This window comes from Mus caroli, chromosome 18, assembly GCF_900094665.2.
Source record: "Mus caroli chromosome 18, CAROLI_EIJ_v1.1, whole genome shotgun sequence".
NCBI lineage: Eukaryota > Metazoa > Chordata > Mammalia > Rodentia > Muridae > Mus > Mus caroli.
Genome location: NC_034587.1, coordinates 13,114,743 through 13,140,468, shown reverse-complemented (window position 1 = coordinate 13,140,468; position 25,726 = coordinate 13,114,743). Strand labels below are relative to the sequence as shown.

The 25,726-nt window shown below is 39.2% G+C and overlaps 1 protein-coding gene across 2 annotated transcripts in view; it reads left to right on the top strand.

Annotated features, from left to right (window-relative positions):
* Window positions 1-25,726, top strand: part of Cdh2 (cadherin 2) — a 218,186-nt gene that overhangs the window by 139,201 nt on the left and 53,259 nt on the right. For both annotated transcript variants that reach the window (XM_021151003.2, XM_021151004.2), the window contains 4 exons: window positions 18,491-18,717; window positions 20,358-20,504; window positions 22,364-22,519; window positions 24,899-25,043. In XM_021151003.2, the coding sequence (XP_021006662.1) occupies window positions 18,491-18,717; window positions 20,358-20,504; window positions 22,364-22,519; window positions 24,899-25,043 (675 nt within the window). The remainder of the gene's footprint in view (window positions 1-18,490; window positions 18,718-20,357; window positions 20,505-22,363; window positions 22,520-24,898; window positions 25,044-25,726) is intronic.

Sequence of the window (25,726 nt, the reverse complement as noted above, 5' to 3'; positions counted from 1 at the left end):
AGAGAGAGAGAGAGAGAGAGAGAGAGAGAGAGAGAGAGAGAGAGAGACCAGCCATGAGCACAGGGAGAGAGGGAAAGAAGGGAATGGGGATGGTGGGGGGAAGGGGGAGGGGACAGAGCTGGAACAAGAATGGAAGAATGAGAGAGGAACAAAAGAGCGAGGAGGGGGGCAAGCAGCCTCTTTTATAGTGGGTCAGGCCTACCTAACTGTTGCCAGGTAAGTGAGGGGTATAGTTTAGACAGAATGCTAATATCTATTATCTGTCTAAATGGTGTTTTCTCTCATTCCCAACCCCCACGTCTTTGAAAACTTCCAGGGCATATAATTTATCATTCATGAACAGCATGTGTCCATCCTGTGAACTTCCCAGACACTATGAGTTGTGTCTGGAAGTGTCTCCAGGCATGGTTGCATTTCCCACTTGCTTTGTATTCCTTCCTAAGTAGATCTGAGGCATCCTTTTAGAGGAACATATTCTAAAAGGTTTAAAATTCCCCTTCTACCTTAACATCCCTTGCTTTTAAAAGATGTGAGACAGAATTTGGAATGTGAAGTAGGTGTGGCATCATTTAATCTTCAAGGAAATAAACTCATCGTGACACTCCCATGTTGAAATGACAGAAATATATTTACTCAAAAAAGGTGACCACCAATCTGATCTATTCCAGGAACATTTGAGTTTCAGGCACAACTCAAATTTCTATTGCTTATGTGATGATATATGAAATATAGCAAAAGAAAAGCACTCACATTGTAAATGACAACCCATTAGCATGTACATATTTTAAAAAGCAATTACATGTAAGACCAACAATTGAATAACTACCATCTTTATCTCTGCAGCTATTGTGGTCCTTTTGTTTATAATTTCTAGGAATTTTATATTTGAATTTAACTATGGGGATTTGTCTTTTCAAAATCAAGAAATATCTGAAATAATTTTACTCCTGTTTAAGTTTTTAAACTTAAGCATTTAAGTTTTCTTAAATGCTTGTCAGAGAATGTTTATGTGTGAGGTGGTATGTTTCGGGGGGGGGGCGGGGGCAGGTATGCACATACTGTAGTATAGGCATTTGTGTGGAAGCAAGAGTTTAACGTGTTTCATGCTCCAGAAGCCATCTTCCTTGCTTTTGAGACAGCCTCTCTCATTGGGACACAGGCTCACCAAAAAGTCTAGGCTGGCTAGCTCAGGAGTTCCTGGAAATCCTCCTGTCTCTACATCCCACAAGCACTGACATTATGGTGGATAATAGACACACTCCCCAGTTTTTCACATGGGTGTAAGTGATGGAGGCATGTATAGAGAGCACTCTACTGACTGACATCTCTCTTCAGCCTTATTGCTTTTTGTCGCAGAGAAGCCACTGTGTTCTTTATAGGACCTTAACAACAAGCATAATTTGAGCTCAACTTTCAGTGGTACTCTTGGCTTAGGAACTTGTTAAAATATAGACGTCCAGACAGTGTGTGTGTGTGTGTGTGTGTGTGTGTGTGTGTGTGTGTGTGTGTGTGTGTGTGCAAAATCACGATTGCTGAGATCCCCTCTGATTACATATAAAGCAACGAATATCCAAAGGTATGACTTACTTTCTAATCTCTCTCTCTCTCTCTCTCTCTCTCTCTCTCTCTCTCTCTCTCTCTCTCTCTCCTCTCTTTCTTTTCCTATGTAGAGGTCAGAAAATATCCTAATTCTCTCCTTCCACTCTATGGGTTCTACAGATCAAGCTTAGGTTCTAGCTTGATGGCAAGCACCCTTTCTGCTAAAGATCTTGTAGCCTTTCTTAAAGCATACTACTTTTTAAAGTTTTTCCCCAACAGGTATAAAATGGCAAACTCTTATTACTGATGCATGTTTTTCCTTTGGTTTCTCCTGTGGTACCAGGGTTTGAATCCAGGGAGTCCTGGGTATATATAAGTATTGCCAAGTTGTGACCCCAGCTCTCTCTGTACCTTTTCACTAAGTTGTCCAGGCCAGCCATCAACTCTCTGTTTACCCCAGGGAGACCTTGAGCTTATAATGTGTGTGTCTCAGTCTTTCAAACAACTGAGTTTCAAGCCTGTGCCATCAGCCGTGTTACAACTTATAGCTTACAAAAAGTATCTTACTTGAGGGTGTGGTTTAATTGAGAATAAAATGATAATGGCTTATTGAAGATTACTTGTAAAATGCATGAGATTAGAGTTGGCCTTTATTCAAGCAGAGCTTTTTAAAAGTATCTTTTAGCATTGATTAATAATTCATCTCATTAGATAGTGAAGTTACTTTTGTACTGTAATCCAAATTAAAGTGCATATTTAGTGTCCCTGTTGGTTGGCCTATAATTTATACAAGGCATGATTGTTATATAATGAATATTATTTTTCTTTGTGACTTGTGAAATCAATCTCATGTCTTCATAATCACATCTTGCATATTGTATTGTGTATTTTTGAATAATTCCTGGGTTTAAAAAGTGCTGCTAATTTTGTTCCTTGTATTAATAGTTCAAACACCCAGGACATGGAACAATGCTAAGCTGTTAACTACAGTTGCATTGGAACTCTCTCTGTCCTGTCAGACAAGTGTGTCGTACACTGACATGCACAGGTACATGGAAACACACACACACACAACCAATCAGAGCTATGTAATTCTCACCTCTGTTGACATTTGTCCTTTTAGTCTAAGGAATTTCAGCCTACCTGAAGTTTGATTTTCTAAGAGACTTTAGTCCATAAAATCTTATCCCCATAAAGATAATGTGTCTTTAAAACACTTTTCTAAACAAATTTTCCCAAAGGGGAATACTTTCCCAGTTCCCATCCTTGCCAAAAGCACTGGGTGAAGAACAAGGGAGAGGGTCCAGTACTGCGCTTTTTATCAGGATGTCATGAATGGACTGACTGTGCCTCATTGTCATGCCCATCTTGCCAAAGTAGCCCCTTAACTTATCCCCTGCTGAGATCACATCTAAAGCCACCCAATATGTCTTTCCATCTTCAGTGATCTCTCTCCTTAAATACTTTCAAACACTTTTGTTAAACTTTACTTAATTAAAGATCTTCGAACCCTAAAATAAAACTCTTGATCACTGGAAACCTTAACAGATAAGTATTTATTTGGTTATTTTTCACTGAGTGGAAAGTTCATCAAGTTTACTTTGGTAGCTAGGCACAGCAGGTGTTTCTCAGAGCACATGCCACTTTCAATATGAATGTGTGACACATTTACCTATGTGAAAAGATAGGAAAATTGTGTGACTACACAAGTGCACATACATCTGAAAGAACGGGAACATATAGGTCATATCCTGATGAGAAGCCATATCACGAACATTCTAATTCCAGCTCCTGGCACCAGAAGGACTGATGGGAGTGGTCTTTGAGGACGTCATTTGTTAAATTCTTCACTTTGCACAAAGATAGATAAGTGAAGATGCATATACAAATCTGGGACAGAAAGGGTGGTATCTACTTTTGTCATCTGTTTCCTTATATTGTGTATTATATACATTCCGTGGAGGCAGGGTGACAAACGACCGATGAGTCACTGGACTTACCTGTGCATCTAAAGCAGCTTGATACTTGCATCAGTGAGCAGCAGCCCAGCAGCAGACCATTGTTACTGGCTTTGTAAGGTACCAGGAAGGGCTGCTGCCGTGCAGGGTGCTCAGAATCCAGTCAAAGCCTGAGTCAAGTGCAGCTTCATAGGTGAATGTTACTATCATCACCCCTTTCCGCTCAAACTAGCTAACAAGTCTTTGTCTTTATCCTCTGGCTGGACTAGAGACTCTCCTCTAATCATCTGTTACATAGCCATGTCACTAAAGGGAAGAAAGGAAGGAAATGGAGGCTGGGAAACAATGGTCTTTACTGTGCAGCCATGGAAGATGAGACCTAGCCAAGGACCCTCTTACACAGCTAATTTCACCCCCTGCTTGGTTTCCCCAGAGTCTTGCCCTCTGTCCTGTTCTTTTCTCTCCACTGGACAATTGGATGTGTAGTAGACCAGATCTTGCTGTAATGGCTAAAGTCTGGCCGTAAAATTTTAGGATTTATCCTATTACTTGAAAGGGTGGCTTTTCAAACCCGAGAGCTGGTTAAAATCGTCGAGGCTGAGGGTGTGTAGCAAGGAGGTCCTTAAATTCCAAGGGCCAGAAGGAGATAGACAGACTACCGAAGTCCTCAGGAGTCAGGCTTACCTGGAAAGTTTCAGACACCATGCTTATTTGGGGGCTGTCCTCTGGGCTCCAGTGCTCTGGGATGGGGAATTTCAGTTGCATAGTTTTGTCTGAGAGTTTTGCTCTCATCATTCACTCCGGCCTGTAGCAACCCACACTTACCCTCCGCTCCATTATGTGCTTTCTGATTTCATGATAGTTCTCTACCCTGTCTCCTGTCACCTCACATGCTTCTTCACCAAGCCTGTGGAGGCTAAACTTTCAGTTGTCCCTGCTGGCTTTCTATCTAGCTGACAATTCATACTGCTCCATTTTTTCTGGTTCACAAATAATCAGGGTTTTTTTTCCACTTTGAGTAGCCACTGCAGCTGCCTCCTCCTCATCATCGCTTATTTCATTTCTACTTACAAGAAAAAAAAATTCTCTGTGCTCTTCTGTTTCTTCATTGTGTTTTTGGACTCATTTATTCACAACCATCACTCCCTTTATTACATGCCTCTAGAAGTTAATAATTGGATGTTGGTTTGGGAAAAGATTTAGAGCCAACGAGGGGGCTTAGCAGGTAAAAGTTCTTTGTGTTCTTTGGATCAGACGATCTGAGTAAGACCTCCTCAGCCCCATCCCAGAGTGGCAAGAGAGAACTACCTTCTGAATATGATCTTTTGACCTGCGTAAGTGTGGTGGCACACATATTCATGCATGCACACAGAAATACACACACTATAATTTACTTTAAACTTTATAAAGATTTTAAAGTGTTGTTCTATAATGTTAGCATTGCAGAGGCTTTTAGGCAAAAGAGTACAATTCAAATGAGTCGGCTTACTGCATCCAGTCATAGGGACTGGATAAGGACATTATTGTAGCTAACTCGATTTACTGTAGCTAACACGTACCGAGTGGGCAATGTTACATCGGAAGCAGATTACTTGTGTGTGGCATGCTTGCCTTGACATCATCATAGTTAATGCAATACCTGCGTGTATGTTTAAGAATGATCTATTAAATATGGAATATCCTTATCACTGTAAAACTCTAAGATGCTTGAGCTGTTGATTCATATACCTGAAAGACACGCTTACTGCCAGGACAGCGTGCAGAGTAGTTTGGGACGACTCTAGCAGCAGAGAACCTCTAAACCACCCAGATTCATCACAAGGTGCCGAGTGCTAGGGTGTGGAGATGGCCAGAGTGCTACCGGGCAGTAGTTTTCAACCTGAATTTCACAACCTTTTGGGGGTTACATGTCAGATATTTACATTATGAAATAACAGTGAAATAATTTTATGGTTGGGGTCACCACCACATGAGGAACTGTACTAAAGCGTCACAGCATTAGGGAGATTGAAAACCTTTTCTATAGGTTATGACACTATAATCCCATTCACACTAATGTAACTAATGAGCATGGTACAGTCATATTTCCAAGAGAACGTGTCACCCCAGCAATGAGGGGAGGACTTACAGTCGCCAGTAGAAACACTAGACTTTAGAAGTATTAGCTTTTGGAATCGCAAATGAAGACATGCTGATTCTTCTGTGTTCTCTCTCTCTCTCTCTCTCTCTCTCTCTCTCTCTCTCTCTCTCTCTCTCTGTTCCCTCCTCCAAGCAATGACATAAATGCTGTTACAGGATTCTGTATTAAATTTAATAAACTTTTTATAGATTCGAAATATAATTAATATGACCTGCTTTGCAAAGAACATGACTCAACTTAAGCATTTATATATGTATATTAATTCATATCATTTGAAATAAGCTTTTATGACGATGATAGTAATATAGTAAACATTTGATTCCAGCTCTTACAGTGTACTGCAGATCACACGCCAATAGTTTCCTTGTGTCTGAGTTACACTGGAATAACTTGAACTGGCTATTATGTTGGAACAGTACATTCTGGTATCACAGACACTTCCAAGAACTTATGCAACAATTCTTTAGAGACCTAGAAGGAGGGAAACACAGATGATCACAAAAATATAATATGAGGCTGTACTTTTTTTCTAGGTTAGTTGATGTTTTTTAGGTAATAATTATCAATGCATTAATAAATTTATATTCAGATTTTGATGTTTAAGATTTCACTTTTTTTTACTAAAGTTCTGTTAACAGTTTAGGAGTTTTATATAATTGCTTTGAATAACCTCACTGCCTTGATGAAGTAATGAGTATTATATCTATTTTTGTTGTGGAATTTATTTATTAAAGACTATATATATGTATATATAATTTTGATAATATTCAGAAAGCAGAGGCAACTTTAAATGTAACAACCCTGAAGTTACTTTTGTTAAACATTAATAATTGGCTCTGAAAAATCCAACTTACCAAAGTCCTTCTAGTACCTAGTGATCATGTGTATTTTTTGGTAGAGTAATAGTAGATATTGGGAATTTGGCTTCTAAAATGAGTTTTATATCATGACAAATTTCAAGGACTTTATTGTAGAATTGGTAGTTCTTCATATATAATCATACTTTTTTCTCTTACAAGCAAGTAAAGAAATACACATTGTTTTCTAACTTCACTGTCTGGGATGCAATGATTTTTTTTTTTTACCCCCAGCGGCTTTTGTTTCTGGCTAATAAGATGTCCTTTTACAGTTTTCTAATAAGCAGTTTGTTCTTTGTGTCTCATTGTTTTATCCAGGGTCCATGAAATACATAATTTCTTGTTCCTTGTTGTACCTGTGAATGCAGTACTCCTGGCACATATTTACTCTTAACTGTGTCCTTGTCACGTGTTGAAGCCACACTGTTGAAATTGTTTGAGAGTTAGGCTTGGCTTGCTTTGGTTTGGTTTGGTTTCTTTTATTTTCTTCTTTCTTTTCTCTCTCTCTCTCTCTCTCTCTCTCTCTCTCTCTCTCTCTCTCTCTCTCTCTCTTTCTGTTGGTTTTGGTTTTGGCTTTGGTTTTGGTTTTTCGAGACAGAGCTTCTGTGTATAGCCCTGGCTGTCCTGGAACTCACTCTGTAGACCAGGCTGGCCTGGAACTCAGAAATCTGCCTGCCTCTGCCTCCCAAGTGCTGGGATTAAAGGCATGCGCCACCACTGCCCAGTGTGTATTTTCTTCATGCAGTGCATTTCAAGACAGTTACCATGCTGAGATAGAAAGATCTACATATGTGTGACTCGATTCTGTCCCCAAAAGAGCTTCACCTGATTTCAGGACATTAGGAAGCCTGGAGAAGAGCATCAGTGAAGCCAAGGGTTGTGCTGAGCATCTTTTGAGTCATTAAGAAGCATAGAAAGGAGAGAGCAGTAATTCTGATACATTTCTGGGTGTTTAAGACATAAAAGTTTATGCATAACATCATTAGACTATCAGAAATCTACATTTCATATTTCAACCTCATAATTATTTCTATAGTGTCTGTGCTTCTGTTTTGATTTTTTTCAGCTTCCTTCTTCAGAACACAATGTGTCTCCACTCCCTTCTTAAACACATTTTTACTTGTATATAGACATAATTTAATACTACAGCTTGCCTTAGCTGAGAAAAAGAAAAATTAAGCTTTTTTTCTAACAGATTTTATAATATTTTAGGACATCACAATAATTTTCTAATATTTTCTTCTGGTGGAGAACTATCAGAATGTTTAGAAATTGTTAGATATTTAAATTTTTGTGTTCTACCTACTATAGGCATGGTTCTGGTTTATTTTTTTCTTATGATGTGGTGGGCTAGCATGGATTACAACAATAGTCCTATATGTTTCCTGAGCTCTGTCACCTGTACAGATTTCTCATCCTTGCGCAGTTACACGTGTGTGCTGTGACTCTGGTCACTCGTCACAGAATGGATGCTGACTCTCTCGTTCCTGGTTTCACTCTGTCGCACCCCTATCTGATGTGTTCTTTCATAATTGTAAATTAAGAGGGGAATAGGGCAGCAACTTCTAAATAACCCTGCTGGAAAGAGATGTGTGTCATGCCAATTCAAGAGAGGCATGTGTTGTCGTTCTGAATGTCCACAGGGTGGGATGCCATGGAAATCACTGAGCATTGTTGCAGCAGTGTGGAGGAACATGTCACCCACCCTACCTGGAATGCCATCCGTGGGCACCAGAACCTGAATTGACTGTCTTGCTGTTAATTGTGTATATCAGTGTGGCTGTGTACAAAGGCTAGAGGAGGTATTTTGCCTCCTGGAGCTGGAGGTAAACAGCTATCCTGAGCCCCCAAGGTGAGTGCAACACTTGAGCTGTATCTCCAGGTCCTTGTATCTCCAGGTCCTTGTTGTATACCTATAGCAGGTCTATTGTTGGAGGCAGGCAACAGAAACGGCTTCTATTATATCTCTACTAAACAGCACTGCCTCTCCCCCACTGTGCTCAGCAAGGAGCACTTTATGCTGAGAGAGCAACTCTTAAGTTGCTCGTTTTTAAACTTTTAATTTAACTTTTTATGGTGATTATTGTGTGTATGTATGCGTGTACATGCACATGCATATGTTGTGTATGCGAGACATGTGTGTATTATACGTGTTCATGCACATGCATATGGTGTGTATGTGAGACAGGTGTGTGGAGGTCAGAGGTTGGTTTTCTCCTTCCCATATAGGCTTTGGAAATTAAACTCAGATGGCCAGGCCTGGTAGCAAGAACCTGTATCATGCATGTACAAGTCCCACATGATCTCTAGATGGTAGGGAAGGACAGTATCCCAGGCTGTGAATGTCCTAAGGAGAACAATGTATTCTTGCCCTATCAACTCTGCCACCTCTGTATGTCTCTTAGAAAGCTCTCTGCAATAGTAGCCACATATAATTTCCAAAGGTGGTACTACAATTTCTTAGTTGGTTCAGACCACAGTTGCCTTTTGATCAAATCACCTCTACCCTCTCATGGTCTAGAGGGAGGTAAATGAACAGTACCGGACAAAGATATACTTCACTAGTCTTGCTTTCTGAGCAAACTAGAGCCTTGGATTTCTTTCTTGGCTTCCCGTGGGAGGTTGACAAATTAGATCGTGGACTGACATTGTTGAATGTGCAGTGTGACTCAAACACAGCATGTGAGAACCCTAGGATGGGTTATCAGCATATCACCGACTCTCTACAATTTTAAGCTTCACTCAAGTCAGGTTCCTAGTTTTTTGATAAAGCTGTTTATTGTGCAGCAGTATTACTTGATAAGTGAAGTTTAATGGCTTTACTCATTAGAATCCTGTCCCCAGAGAATACGACACTGGCGAGGCAATAGAATAATGATCTCAAATTGGTTTTCAGATGCCCTTAGACAGTCTAGAAACATTAACCATTTTATTGTAAAAGAGCTGAATTTATATTTTAATGCTCCTTTATGGCCGTCTCCTAAACCTTCTTGCAATTGAGTTTTATTTTCTACCTTTTATGTCCACACACATGGATGCAGAGGTACATATTTGTAGGTTCATCATCTTCCTGTTTCTCTCGGCTCTGTTTTTAAAGCCAGGTTCTCTCACTGATCCTGCTGTTGACCACTGACTGGACACAGTGGCCCCTGAGCTCCAGGATTTCGCTGCTGTCTTCCTAGCACTGGGGTTATGGGCTCTTGCTGTGACAGCTGACCTTTACATGAGTTTTAAGCATTCAAATTCATGCCATGATGTTTGCAAAATAATCACTTTACAGACTAAGTCTGCTATCCAGCCCACTCGACTGTGTTTTAAGGAAGACCTATATGTGCCGATTGCAAGGCATATCCTTCATATAGCATCTCCCGCTACAGAACTTGCTGGTGAAGGTGGAACCAAGTGTTCTCATTCTCCCCACCAACTCCTTCAAAGAACTCTGATCACTTTTTAGCATCAATGTGTTCCTGTTAATATTTCAGCTTAAATTACATTGAGTTTAATTGCACTCCAATGTTTTATATGAGCACATATAACCCATTCGTTAGTTCTGAAGCAAGATGTGTATGAGTTTCATCATCTGATTGTTTTAGCTTTTGGAATAATTAATTTGGCTCATTTGGATTCCTTAGCCCTTGCATCTTCCCTCTCTTCATTTGGTTTTATTCCTTTCTTTCTATTGTATTTTATGATTAACAATTAGTCCCATTAAAATCTCTTGTGCATAAAAGTTTACTCGTTAATTTTAATTCCATATAGATTTATAAGAAAATAGGAAACTAACTGGTCTCACGTTGTACCAAGATAGGGACTTGAGATTCCTTGTTACTGATATACATTGGAGTACCCAAGTTACCCTGGAAGACTCCCCACCCTTAATAGTGTTTTTAGATGGTATTCACTGGAGATTTATGACGGAGAGTTTTTTCGCCTGAAAATGTAACTAGATGCCTGGCATTTGGAGCACCTGAATGAACTTAATTGAAAACTGCTAAGGCCTGTAAAAATAACATTACACACAGAGAGCATACAGTTTTAAATCACAAATCCAGCTTTCAGAAAAGGATCGAGTTGACTTGTGATACTTAGGTGGTGTTATGTTTTAAATCCCAGGGAGAAATTATTAAGCCCAGTAGAAGTATAGCGATGAGTGCTTGAAGTATGCTTTCCTCGATGCTCTGAAGCCCTCAGGGAAAGCCTTTGAAGACCATAAGGAACACTGGCATTAAGTTTGGTGAGGAAGAAGAAGGATTGTGAAATTGAATAAACTCATCTCTTGTGGCCTATGACAGGACAGGGCTTCCTGGTATTTGAAGAAAAAGATAGACACTGCACTGTCCTTTGCTGACACAACACTTTTGTTGATGACGTTTTCCTTGGTGTCAATGAATAACTTGACATCGCAGTCATAGAACTTGTTACAAAAAGCGTATCTCATGAACGCAGGCTCCAAGTACCATTTGAGGTTTGATATTTTTGTTGGCTTTTTTTTTTAATATTTCTTTTGGAAGATTGGCGTGTATTGAGTGTATAAATATTATTTAATGTATTGCATAAGCTTCATGTATTGTTTTCCTTTGCATAAATTAACATTTAAAGAAAATATACTGAGCTTTTTCAGCAAACATTCCATGGTCATTCCTAAGGGGTCTCCCAACTTACCCTATTGTGACTTCATCTATGTAGACAACTGATAGATTCTGCAAAGGCTACTGTACTGTAATAAAAAAAAATTCTCAAGTTAACCTTTTGGGGTGTTCTTGACAAGAACAAGATGGAATGGACTTCATACTTATGAGGAGACCCCTCTCTTGGAAAGCATTCTGCCTTGCTTTGCAAGGTATGTATTCAAACACTGCAAGATGGAGAGGTGACGGCCCCACCCACTTCCTTCCTCACATCTCTATTCACAGATACATAGTTCATTAATACTCAGTGCTCTCTGCCTGTGCAGGGAAGTGCAGCGCATTCCTGGTTTTGTCTGAGCACTTCTGTGAAGTTAACACTTTCAGATAATGTATGAAGGAGCTGTCAAAAAATGTTTTCAAGTCAAATAATTTGACTATTCCTAAAATAGTAGAATTTCAAGTTTATTTCATTTGTCTGATGAAAATATTATAGCCTTCACTGAGGATCAGTACCTTGCTTTCCTAATAGACCTCAAAAATGGCAATTAAAGTAGAAAAAAAATCTAACGAAAATTTAAAAAACATATTTAAGCATGAAAATATTTAGGAATATTTTCCTATAATTGCTTTAAATATAGTGTGATGTTTTTTCTTGAATGAGAACTGTAAGCCACATGTGAATAACAGCACATTTGTATTGCATTTATGTAAGATAGTTAAGTGCTAATACATTTAATAGGTATAATCTGTGTTTTCCTGTTAATGTTCTATATAGTTTTTACGGCTTTATGGGTAACATTAACATGAGATGCTGCTTGAAGGGTAAAAGTACTTTAAAATAATTATTTCCCTAGTGTTTACTTTTATATAAATCAGGTTAGCAGATTTCTGTGTAGTTTCTGTGTTATGTATGAAACTATACAGTAGTTGCATTTTCTGGCTTAGTGTTCTGATGTTTGTAGCAACACACCCTTAACTATGTGCAGACTAATAAGTTTGATTAATCCCAAATGCCAAACCTGTACTTTCATTTACTTACTTTCCTAAATAAATGCATTTATTTACTTTCCTCTCGTACTTCAACCACCGTTTCTAGTGTTGTCTTAGCATTTAAGTAAAATTAATATTTAATATATGGGTAGTAGACCTGTCAAAAGTTTTCAAATCAAATCCCTTGATTATAAAATAATAGAATTTTAATTTTGTCCGATTTGTCTAATAAAATGTTATGACTTTCATCAAAGAGCAACTTGGTATTATATAAATAGTCGATAGGTTATATTATCCAGCCCTTAGTGATGCCAAATTAACACTCTTCACTGGAATGCTAGGAAAGTTTTGGGGACTTTCACAACTATCCTTGCCTATGATGTTTCTTATAATGTGAAAAGTTAGACCATTGTCTATAAGAAAGCTTTTGTGAAAAATAAATTAAACCAGAGGCTGGCAAGATGGTTTAGCATTGAAGAGTGCGACCTGGTCTTGCCAAAGACTATTCAGTTCCCAGCATACACACACACTGGGAGGCTTACAAACACTTGGGAGTTGACCTCTGGAGACTCTGATGCCTCTGACCTCCTTGGGTGCATCTACTCCAGTGCACATATCTCCCCTCCCCAACAGAAATGTACATGTGGAGTTAAAATAATAAAAATAAAGCTCCTAAAAGTGAAACCAACTCTTTGTATCAGTTTCGTGCTCGTGAAAAACAGGAATTACAGATGTGCATACATATCCAGTCTTCTCCACAATGTCCCCTCCTAGTAACACCCTACATCCCTGTGACACTTTCTTTATCATCAGTAATGAATAATGGCATGATGGTATTAACTGAAGTGCATAAATTACAGTAAGATTCATTTTAAGTTCTGAACTTCCGTGGTTTTGACAAAAACATGATGTTTTTCATCCACCCCAAATATGTGAGAATGTTTCACTCCTAAAATTTAAGATAAATTTTGCATCACATTTTCTGAAAGTTGTATAGTGAAATGTGGTAAAAATCCTTCATGTTTTGAAGACAGAAGTAAAAATTCTCTTTCATTATTTTATCTACCTACAAATCATAAGAAAACTGTCTTATAACAAAAGCTAGATAGCTCCATGGGGATGGATAGATAGACAGTGGATAGATAAGCATTTATCATATATATATATATATATATATATATATATATATATATATATATATATATGAGAGAGAGAGAGAGATCCCTTCATCCTCAAAGGTAAACTTCAATACTAATTTTATTAATTAAATATATCTCTAGACTATTTGTTTCTTTGAAATGATTTTTGCTGGTTCAATTGAGAAGCATGACTATAAGTAAGCACAGTATTATTTATAATTACAAATATAAATATTATAGTGGGCAAAGTGTCTCTGTGTAGATCTGACTTTTTGAGAACTTATGACCAGGTTGGCCTGGTCACTCACAGAGACTAGAGATCTGCCTGACTCTGCATTCTGAGTGCTAAGATTAAAGGCATATACCACAAAGCCTGGCACTTTTCTACTATTAATGATAGAGTTTCTGTACAAATATAGCCATCTTGTGTAAATTTCCCGTCTTGGTCCTAGCACATTGTCAAGTGGGAGAAAATCTCCCTAGCTGCATCCAGCCCTTAGGCAAAGATGACAACAGGCAGTGAACATTGACTAGGTGGCAACAAATGAAATTCACACATTTCTCCTAGAATTGAGGCAGATTTTAATTTGTACTACTTAAAATAACACAAGGTGGCTAAAACTGATGAGCAGGGTGAGCCAGAGCCTGAACTGGTGTCTAATGGAGAGGACTTTTTCCTTTGAAATTTATGTTCACTATTTTTCAGTGAAGTATTAATTTTTGTACTGACTGAATACATAAAATTATATGACACAAGTGTGCATGAAACATTGTATATATGATATATAGACATGTCATTATGGGTGTATTCATGATTTTGTGTGTATGTACTCGGCAAACCCATGTGTGAAAGTATACCCGAATTCAGTGTCAAATCTCTCTCTCTCTCTCTCTCTCTCTCTCTCTCTCTCTCTCTCCTTCTTCTTCTTCTCTTTCCACTTTTCCTTTTTTGAGACAGGGTTTCTTCACTGATCTGAGTGTTGACAATGTGGCTAGACCAGCTGGCTAGCTAATGAGTCAGGGACCTATCTGTCTCCATCCTTTAACCACAAGGGCACTAGTTGGGCATCATGCTCAGGGTCTCATGCTTACATGACTCACACCAAATCATCTGCTCACCCCATTATATATACATGCACACACACACACATATATATGTGTGTGTATGTATATATATATATATATATATATATATATATATATATACATAATTATTACTTCTGAATGGGTCTAGAGATGCTTAACAGTGCCTGAGACCCTGGGTTCAGTACTCAGCACAAATAAAGAGATCAACAAACATAAATGATAGTCAGAAGTTGTCTTTACGTAATATTTGACTAAATGAAAATTGGCCTGTTTCTAATAATAACATCTATTAAACTGATTCACAAGAGCTACACATTAGAGGCAGGGACTAGAACAACTGGCTTACCTTCAATTACTGACCTTTCTCACCCAATCCACGTAAAATCATTTGTTCCAGGATCAGTTCTCGGAGACCAGCCTCTTGTCACTCAGGGGATAGACACAACTTTCTTCCTTACAAATATATGCTATTTCAAAGGTGTTCTTTCCAATTGCAAACATGTTGGCATCAGAATCCAACTAAGGAATGGAATGCCAGATTACCCAAGTGGGCTCCCACAGTCAGGACTGTGAATTCCCCATGCCTATCTTCCCACACCCTTTCCCCTCCAGCTCCTGTCTCAGTAGGACCTTGGGGCACTATCCTGAGTTACTTACATCTTAATCTCTATGAGTCCCTATGAGCCCTGCTTACTTGTTCTGTGGGCAGAGTTCGCTTGGCATCCTTGACCACTTTGGTTCCTACAATCCTACCTCAGTGGATCTGCAGGAGACTGAGAGAAGTGGAAGAGGGAAGAGTAGGGTAATCTAATGTCTGAGAAAAGAATAAGGAAAAAGAGTTACTTTTTAAAATCCTGTTTGCCATGGGACTCTCAGAGCTCTAAATCTGCCATTATTTTCTTCACTAGTTTTACTGGGCTTCTTCATCATCTAATTGTATTATTTATTAAATTGTTTAGGTTTGGGTGGCTTAACTCATGAGATTCTGTTAGACCTCTTTTGAGAAATGACTGGAGTCATAAACACATGGCAAGGATGGAGCTGTCTTGTGCATCTGTAGAGCAGGAATAATGAGTCTCATGTCACAAGTTCACTGTTAAGGTCTAAATGTATGTAATGCATGTGGGTCCTCCTTCATGTGGATGCAGGTCCACCTTCATGTGGATGCAGGTCCACCTTCATGTGGATGCAGGTCCACCTTCATGTGGTTGGGTTTCATACTCACTCATGTGGACGCCACAGCTGGGTATCAGATTCTCCTTCAGTCACTTCTCACCTCATCCTTTTGAGGCAGGGTCTCTCTCCACTGAGTTTCAGTGAGTTCCAGAGGTTCTTCTCTCACTACCTCCATGGTCCTAGGATGGCAGACCTGAACCTCTGCATCCAGCATTTTATATTAGCACCCAAGATCCAAACCCAGACAATTGTGTTTGCATAATAAGTTCTCCAGCCCCCTTTAACCTAATTTTAACTCTACTTCACAATGCTTCACTGGCTACAAATAATTAGTTCTAACTACTACTGCCACCAACTTAAATATGAATACTTACTACAGGTTCTTTGAAGGCCTTGGATTTGTGCATTAGTTGTTGGCTTTTGTTGTTGGGTTTTGATATAGCAAGTTTTGTATAGAGATTCTCTATGATGCCAGTCCATTTTCTTTCTTTTCGTCTTCCTTTTTTAAAATTGTGGCAATGTTTTCATAGATATTCACAAACACTTACTTATATTATTCTCATCATAGTTAGTTGTCATAGAAAATAAAAAACTAAGAGCCCCTATCAATAAACTAAAAATTTCCTCTCTTTTTAAGGAGAGAAGGTATAGTCATAGGAGACTACTAAGAAATTCATTAAAATGATCATGATAATGGGCACAGTGTTAATGAATCTTTTATATAAAATTTGCATTACAGATTCAGGGTGAACACATACATAGACATATACATACAATTTAAAAGCAAAATACAAATATTTTAAAAAGTTAGGAGAGCATTATAAGCTGGCATGATGCATATATGGCTTGTGTCACAGGTGACATATAAAGGGATAAAATCATATAGGCTTAATGCTGGGTAACCTGCAACTGGAAAAGACTACCCAGGACACAGGTGCAGTGATCCAGATGTGTCCTGGGGAGAGGATGCATGATACTGTGACGAAATGTAGTAGGAAATGCAGAAGAGACTAGACATTCCTGAGCAAACTGAAATGTCATGAATTTCTTTTTTGTGATATTAAAAAAGTTACTTCTGTTAATAAAAATATGGCATAATTCTAACATCTTGACTTCTCAGCGACGTTCCAAAAACAATTTTAGTTTTCCCTTTGTTATCTTTAACTTACAAAAAGGAAATGAAGAAAATGTCATCATTCTCCAGAAAATACTTTAGTCAAACGTAAGATTGAGGTACTAAGTCTACTTAAGGATATTTACAGTTCAAAAATCAATGTTACATGTTAACATGATTTAGTTGCAGATACAACTTTTATTTTTACTTTTAATGACTGGAAATTGAAGGATGATATATATATATATATATATATATATATATACACATATATATATGACAGTATGTGAAAATTATATATTCAATAGTTAAAACATTTTATTACATCTAGGAAGGTAAATGAGTGAATGTGGACCTTGGCTATAGTCTGTACTTGTCACAGTGAATTGATGTGGGTGGAACTGGAAGGACCATTTTCACTTGGTGTGTGAGACAGAGGACTTCTTAAACTGGGTTGCAGTGCTTCAGATGTATGGCCAGAAAATCAAGAGTTCAGGGTCATTGTCTGCTGCATGATTCAGTTTCAAGTAGCCTGAGTTATAGGAGACTCTGTCTAAAACCCAAATATGAATAAGGGAGAGAAGTTTTTCCTCTCATCCTTGGGAAACAGGAAAATCACCTGTGAGTACACATTGTACTACAGGCATGTCTATCACTTGCCAGTTGTGTCCCATATCGTCATGACCAAACTGCAGCATTAGTTCTCTAGAAAATAAAAACCACCTTCTGTGTGATGACTTCCCCTGCCATTCCGATGCAACGTTTCTTCAGAAAGATGGAAGGTGGACTGCAAAGGAAATGATCTTCCCCAGAGGCTGTCCTGAGCATGCCCAGTTGTAAATGTGGAATCTAACTTTCAGTGTCTGAGACACAGGCTGATTGGCACTGCATTATGCAATGCTGACTCCCCCACCCCCATTTTCAAGTCAACCCAATTATTAGTGGTATGAATAACCCACTGGAATCGATAAGATCCTTTTCCTTAAGGGTTTATTTCTCATTTAAATCATTTAAGATGCATGTTTATTTCATTTGGTGAGAATTTACATTAAGAATCCAAAAGTTCATAAGCACCCTGAGGAACAGCAATGAACAATTTTGTTTTGTTTTTTGTTTTGTGTTGTTTTTGCTTTCCACTCTGAGTTTCTAGGATTCTAGGACATATTATGGGTGTTGATGAAGATGCCCAGAATTTCCTTCCTTCGAGTGTTTATCTAAGGTCCTATGGCAGAAAGGGTGCAGGGTTATTACAACTGAGAAACCCAGGCTTTAATGCCTCTCCAGTTGACTGTGAGGGTCAGCTGTGAAACTGCTGATAGAACTCCGGTTGGTGTGTGAGGAAGACCAGCAACAGCATGGACTGAGGGAAGATGGGAGCTTAGAGGGGGACAGGAAGCAATACCTGCACAAGGGTGCAACACTGAAATCAGGAGCACCTGATGGCCCTGTGTCTAAGAGATGGTGATGGAAAGAGAGGTTTAGACAAGAAGACGTAGGGCAACAACTTAACCATACCTTGGTTCAATCATGCCTTCTTCTCTGAGGGGAGTTTGGTCCAAGACCCTCAAGTCCAAGAATGCTTAAGTCTCTGCCATGTGGATGCTTCTCATATTAGGACCATGGAGGTAGAGGCAGGCAGATCCCTAGGGCTGGCTAGCTTCTGAAGAGGGTTAAGCAAGCCTGAGCTCGAGTCTTCATATCTGTGGGCACTTGAGCCAGTCACACACATGCTCAGGAACTTGTGCACACATGGTATGAAAACAGTTTCTGTGATTTCATGCTGCTGTGTTGTATAATTTAACATGTTATGGCGTGAACTATGCTCACCTTGGTGAGTAACCAGGCACTTGTACTCCTTTCCAGTGAAATTCAGCAACTGCAATAGAAAAAGGAAAGTTCAGTATGAAAGCAGCGAGCCAGCAGATTTCAAGGTGGATGAGGACGGCACGGTGTATGCTGTGAGAAGCTTCCCTCTCACTGCAGAGCAGGCAAAGTTCCTGATATATGCCCAAGACAAAGAAACCCAGGAAAAGTGGCAGGTAGCTGTAAACCTGAGCCGGGAGCCAACCCTGACTGAGGCACCTATGAAGGTATGGTAGCTAGATCCAGCTTTGGAGCTTATTGATTTATGATTCTAACTGAATATGGGTTTAATTATTACCATATAAACGGAGGGCCAGTGTTTCCATTGTTATCAACTCCAGTCTCTTTAGCAGTACTTGGTTGTACCGCTCACATAATAGGCTAAGATATTTCAAGCAACCAGAGTTGCCTTGGAGAGGTTTGTTTATATTTTGTGATTTATAATTTAATTTGAATTAGCATTAGTTTCTGTTACATTTCTGAGATGCTTTACAAGCTGTTAAGAGTAACCACAAAATAAACACATCTTGGGAAGATGTCATCAGTCAAATTTATTAGGTGGGAGGTGCAGATCTACAGTGGGGACAGGAAAGTGTTTCTGGCAACAAGGGTTGAGGTTTGTCCTATTTTTTCAAGAGCAAATTGGGTACCATGAAATATTCATCCTGCCACAGATTTTCAGGAGTGATATGCTCTCTCTCATGAAAGCTGTTGTGAGCCACAGTGAAATAAATAACGTGTGTTTCCAACAGAGACCTATTCATCTCAGCAAATGTTTATTGAGCACTTACTCTGTGAAAATACCTATATAGGAATTTCAAATGAAATAGAGCCATGGCTTCACATATCCTCTGTTGTTTATAAATACCAGGTTCTTTGTGGGTCACGCCCATATATACTTTGAAGGCCATGACTTTGAATTCTAACCACTATGTTTTGAATACTACAGTCACAGATCGCAACACGGGCCATCATGGTATTTAATTGTAAATGAGATGTGAATATGCATATTCAAATATAAATGAATATACTAAAAAATGCATTGCTTTTTTTTTTATACTAGTGTTGAGGTTTCAAATCATGTAAAATACAATATATTAAGCCATTAACTGTTGAAAGGCCTCAAGCCACTTGAGTGATATCCAGAGTGGGCGGCTGGTACCTAATGGGGTGAAAAGATGTGTCTGTTGTTGTTGGCTCTCCGTGTTCCAGCAAACTGTCCAGGATGTTTGCACAGAGACAGCATGGCCTAATGGCTAAAATGTCCACAGACGTCGAGAGAAATGGAAGAAAATGTTGACACATAGCAGAGATTAATGCCTAGTGTGCAAAGTGGGTCATTTACTGCATCCATCACTGCTGACATAGGTTTAGAATAATTACAGCATTAATTCTGTGGGATTTAATAGGGTCATAAATATTTGAGACATTCTTTAGCGGTATGTATTAAACTTCTCTTGGAATTCAAATTATATCTCAGCACATCAAGATCTGAATTTAATGTACAGTAGGCACATTACCTGAACTGTGGTCTAAACTAATGAGAAATATATAAAAGGGTGCTATTAAACTTGGTTTAATATTAACTACTCTCTAGGATGGTTTATAGAAACTGCAAGTAGTTTACTCAACTGGACTATATAATAAATTGTTTCTAATTCAATTTCCAGTGAATAGTGCAACCCAAATACTTCATGGCCCTTTTCTGCTATTGAATTAGGGGACAGGGAAAGGGCCTCCTGAGTTATTCTTTTTGTTCATAATACACTGTGGTTCCTACACACATAGGTATCCATTAATATTGATGTGATCTTAGAGAGTGCACTTCCTAGTCCTCAGGAATGTCTTCTTATATTTTAATGCAAAGGAACCACATGAAATTGAAGAAATAGTATTCCCTAGACAACTTGCCAAGCACAGTGGAGCTCTACAAAGGCAGAAGAGAGACTGGGTCATCCCGCCAATCAACTTGCCAGAAAACTCCAGAGGACCCTTTCCTCAAGAGCTTGTCAGAGTAAGAGACTGTCATTATAATTATTTTCATAGCAAGGCAACAGTAGAAATTATTTTGCCTAATTTTTTTTAAGTAGAGTTTATGACATGTGTACATACAGTTGAATTTGTGTGAGTGGAATTTCTCCTATGTAGTAAAAAGCCTTTCCTTTGTCGTCTCTTGGATGATTTATACACATAGCTGGGTCCAGGGCATTCAATGATAGGCCTTTTGTGAATTCATGAGCCATAAGACCGTCCCGTCCCTCCCCTTCCGCCTCTCACTATTCAAATGCTAGTCATAACCAGGACTTTCCATGGTGATCTCTGCCCTCTAAAGATAGTTTGGGACAGAAGGAAAAGAATAAAGGGCAATCATTGCTAAACCTGCCAGCACCGAGTGCACTTGAGAGTCTCTTTTTAAGAGGAAAAATGACCTCTGATACCATTAACAGAGTCCCTGGGGCAGTGCAAAACTGGAGCCTTTCAAATCTGAGAAGAGAGAATTTTGCAGTTACTTACACTGCATACCATCTGACCATCCGATATGGGGGAAAATAAGCAAAGTCTACAGAGAGGTAGTTATTTAAAAGTACAACATTATGGAACCATCATATTCTCATTTATTAAAATGCAAACGTTTCTATGATTATTTTAGTACTCCAAAATACTAAAGGCCTCTTAAATAAGTCACTTATTTGTGTTGTGTATTATATCCTAATGTGCATTATAACTCAATTTAACAATGCACATAACACCAGATAGAGGTGCTTTTTATCAACCCTCATGAAATACAACTAAAATATAGAATTTTGCCCTATGTTAAGAAATCTCTGTAGATCAAATGAATGGATTAATTTCATTTACCTAGTGCTTAAGGGTCTGTATTTATGCCTGCCCAACCTACCCTTTTTCTGTCGCTGCCTTTTTTCCATTTTCCATCTCTGTAACCTGCTCTGCTCTGACATGCTTGCCTTTTGTTTGAAGTATAAAATACACCCAAAGAACCTCTCTTTGATACTTTGTTAGGAAGGAGAACTGTAGCCTTCATTACCACCTGAAAACCATGTAGGAAGCTTTAGTTGCACTGTGTCAGTACAGTGGAAGCAAGGAAATCTAATGTGCGGGCCTGTCTCCAACCAGAGTCCCACGTAAGGTTATTTCAAGCTGTGGCTAGATGATTATTCCTTCTCACCATTCCTGATATGTGAAGGCACCATGTTTTGTATTCAATTAGACACTTGTTACTATATTATAAATATTTTACCTTGGCAATTTTGTCTATGTAGACAATGCTAAATTTTGACATATTGCATGATGCACAGCTAGTGTTCCTTTAGATGAAAAGGTTACCCCAAGTCTTTCTGGGGATAGGTAATGTCTCTTTTTTAAGTCCATCATCAAGAATCAAAGAATGGGCTTGGAAGATGGCTCAGTCATAGAGTGCTTTCCACACAGCATACAGACCTGAGTTCAGATTCCCATCAGAGACCTCAGTGCAGGGGACTCAGAAACAATAAACTCTGCAGCTTTCTGACTAGCCCAGCTACATGAATCAGGGAACTCCAGCTGCACAGAGAGACCCAGTCTCAAAAAACAAGCTAGAAAGCAACTGCACCCAACTTGCACCCACATGCATGTGTACACGCAGACGTGACATGCATACAACACACACATACAGAGAGAGAGAGAGAGAGAGATACACACCAGAGAAGAGGAGGAAGAGAGATAGGTGGAAGGAAAGAAGAGAGAAGAGGAAGGGATGCTCTGAAAGACATCCTTCATGTATGGGGAGGGATGAAGCAAGGTTTGGAAATGTGGTGTGTCCCCAAACAACTCTGCCCATGTTTTCTGCTTATATAATTTTTTCTTCATCCTCAGATCAGGTCTGATAGAGATAAAAACCTTTCCCTGAGATACAGCGTCACTGGGCCAGGAGCTGACCAGCCTCCAACGGGCATCTTCATTATCAACCCCATCTCAGGACAGCTGTCAGTCACAAAGCCTCTGGATCGAGAGCTGATAGCCCGGTTTCACGTAAGCTTCCATCTGTTGAGTCTGTGTTCATACTCCTTGTCATGTGCGTATGTGTAGTCTGCCACTGCCTCAAGTCACTCTGATGGCTCTAACTCTGAGGTATAGAACCAGCAATGTATCTGTAGGCCTCTTGATTTCTTTAATAAGCATGTGTTTATAGAATTGGTGCATACTATAAAACAAGCAATGCCAAAATAACAAGAAAGAAAGGGAAACGACCTTCAACATCATCACTCATCACTGTTGACATGCCATTACTTGCTGTCAGATGCATGGCTGAGAGAACCCATGGGACCTGGTCTGTATGGGCAGGATCAGAGCAGCAATGTGTACATATCCATATCACAGTTGTTCGAGGAGGGCGTAGTATTATAATCACAAGCTCGACAGATTGCCTCTTTTTTTTTTCTTTCTGTTATAAAGATTTGTTTCAGTTTAGGTGCCCCAGCCTAGTCTTTCCATATTTCCTCCCTTTTCTTGTTTTATTGTTTGTTCAGGGACATCAGGTACTTCATTTGTGCATTCTATGATTCCTTTTTAGAACATGTATGACATAAATTACAGCTTTGCAGGGATATTGATCAAGGCTTTCCCTAACCTAAGAACCCATGCTCTCGGGTTCTATCATGCTTGTGTTTCATATGTCAATGCTTAACCTCCATGGAGGGATGTCAGTCACAGGAGGAAGGGTCTAGACTCAGTCTGTGAGCCCAACACCATGGACCACTGGCTCCTCCTGCAGTGCAGCATCACTGCCATTAAACGTTCCCGAGGCATGATGTCTCCAGACTCTCACCTGGCTCAGCAACAACTTTTGTTTTATCTTTTTTTTATTAGATATTTTCTTCATTTACATTTTAAATGCTATCCCCAAAGCCCCCTATGCCCTCCCGCCACCCTGCTCCCCAACCCACCCACTCCTGCTTCCTGGCCCTGGCATTCCCCTGTACTGGGGCATATGATCTTCACAAGACGAAGGGCCTCTCCTCCCATTGATGGCCAACTAGGCCCTCCTCTGCTACATATTCAGCAACAACTTTTAAAGCCCTGTACCTGCAGAAACCTTTAGAAATCCTGGTGTCTTATAACTGTAGTAGATCCCCTAGAACTAAACAGACAAGTGTAGGAAAAGCTGAATATGTTTTCAGTTGTGTAACTCAGAACTCACTCGTTACCTTGATTAATTTACAAGCCCATCATTTTGAAATTCCTGAGAGAAACTGGAATGAGGTAGCACGTAACACTTTAGTTAGAGCAGTTTCTATTGATGATCAGAAACACACCAGTGTGTTTTTCTTTGACTTCTCTCCATCTAAGATTCTGTGGTTGAAATTCAGAAAATAAACATATTCATCTAAGACTGGAGTGAATTGTTCTATAAATGCTTGCTATGTATGCATTCAAAACAACACCAGGAAAATGGAATTAATTACAGAATTGCAAGTACTTAGAGTCATTAAGCTTCATTATTTTACATAACTATAATTAAATTTCAGTATTAAGAATTTGTTAATGGAATATATTTTGTTAAATGAATCAGGAGGAAAATATCTCTAAAAAGGATTGAAAAGCAGTAATAAAATTGCATTGTGTTATGTGTTTAGTAACCTAGAAATCAAAAGGATATGTTGATTCTACTCTAACTGGATAAGAACATACTTGCAAGTAACTAACAGCATCAGAGATTACAAGGAAACTTTAAAATACTGTGAAAGTATTCCAGTTAAAAAGAAACAGTACAATGGAAACTTGCATAGTCTTTGACAGGGATGCAGTAGATGTTTGCTGTGAGAAAACATTAGAAAGACGTTCAGGCCCAAGTAGATTAGTGACTTATATGTATGTGGAGAAAAACAACATACAATTTCTCAAAGGTGACTGCTGATAACATCTGCTAAGGATATAGTGAGGAATGTCTTACACAGGCATGCATGTCTTCATGTCTCTGAAAAGCCTTAAAATTTAAAAGTTTCTGTGTAAATTCCCTGTGTACCTGTAATTTTCCAGATCATTTCCTTCCTGTATTTAACAAAACAGTATTTTAGATCTGGACACAGCTGGCTCTGGACCAGGGCTCTGTCCACCAAGAGCAATGTGGGAATCACAAAGCTCAGGTTCTTGGTGCTCTGGAGCTCTGGTTGTGCTCTGGATGTGGGTCACAGCAGTTAAAAGCTGTGCAATGAGCCCTAGGCCTGGCCTAGAGAAAAAGTGGCTTTTCCTCTATGACATCTCCCCTCAGAGCTGGGCTACCTCCATCTAGGGAGGGGAAGGGTGGCAGCTTTTGCATGACTGTCCTCAGAATGCTCTTGCTACTGTGGAAGAGTGGTAACCACAGGTAACAGATCTTCAAGTGCCTCTGCCCTCTGGTTGCTTTTGCAGTTGAGGGCACATGCGGTGGACATCAATGGCAATCAAGTGGAGAACCCCATTGACATTGTCATCAATGTTATTGACATGAATGATAACAGACCTGAGTTTCTGCACCAAGTTTGGAATGGGTCTGTTCCAGAGGGATCAAAGCCTGGTAAGTTAGAATATTACTGTGATCATGACTTGAAGAAATGTTGTATGAAAGCCTTTGAAGTAACCTTTTTGGTAGAATGCTTGCCTAGCAAACACACAGTCCTGGGTTTGATCTGTAACGCTGCATAAGAAGTGGGACTGGACATGGTGATCCACACCTACAATCCCTGTGGTCTGGAGGTGGAAGCAGTAGGATCAGAAATTCTAGGTTATTCTCAGACACATATTGAGTTCAAGGCCAACCTGGGCTAGCAGATATACTTCCTCAAAAATAAAAAAAAATGTTTTTAATTGACACTGTCATAGCAGTAAGAAAAGGAGAAATCCTGTATGATATAGCAATAAGGAAAATTCCTGTGAGTGCCTTTTAATTTATCTGGCATTCATTATGCTTTTGGAACAAAAGGAAGCAACTTAGGAAAAAACGGAGACTGAAAACAACAAAATATCTCTACATCCACATGAGTTTTACATTGTTTGACAATCAAGAGACTATGGAATCTATAGTAGCCTTCCCTTGGTTTGTAGCTGACATAGTGAGAGTCGCTTGAGAGGCAGGCGGATTTATGAGTTCGAGGCCAGCCTGGTCTACAGAGTTCCAGGACAGCCAGGGCTATACAGAGAAACCCTGTCTTGAAAAAAACAAAAGAGAGAGAGAGAGAGAGAGAGAGAGAGAGAGAGAGA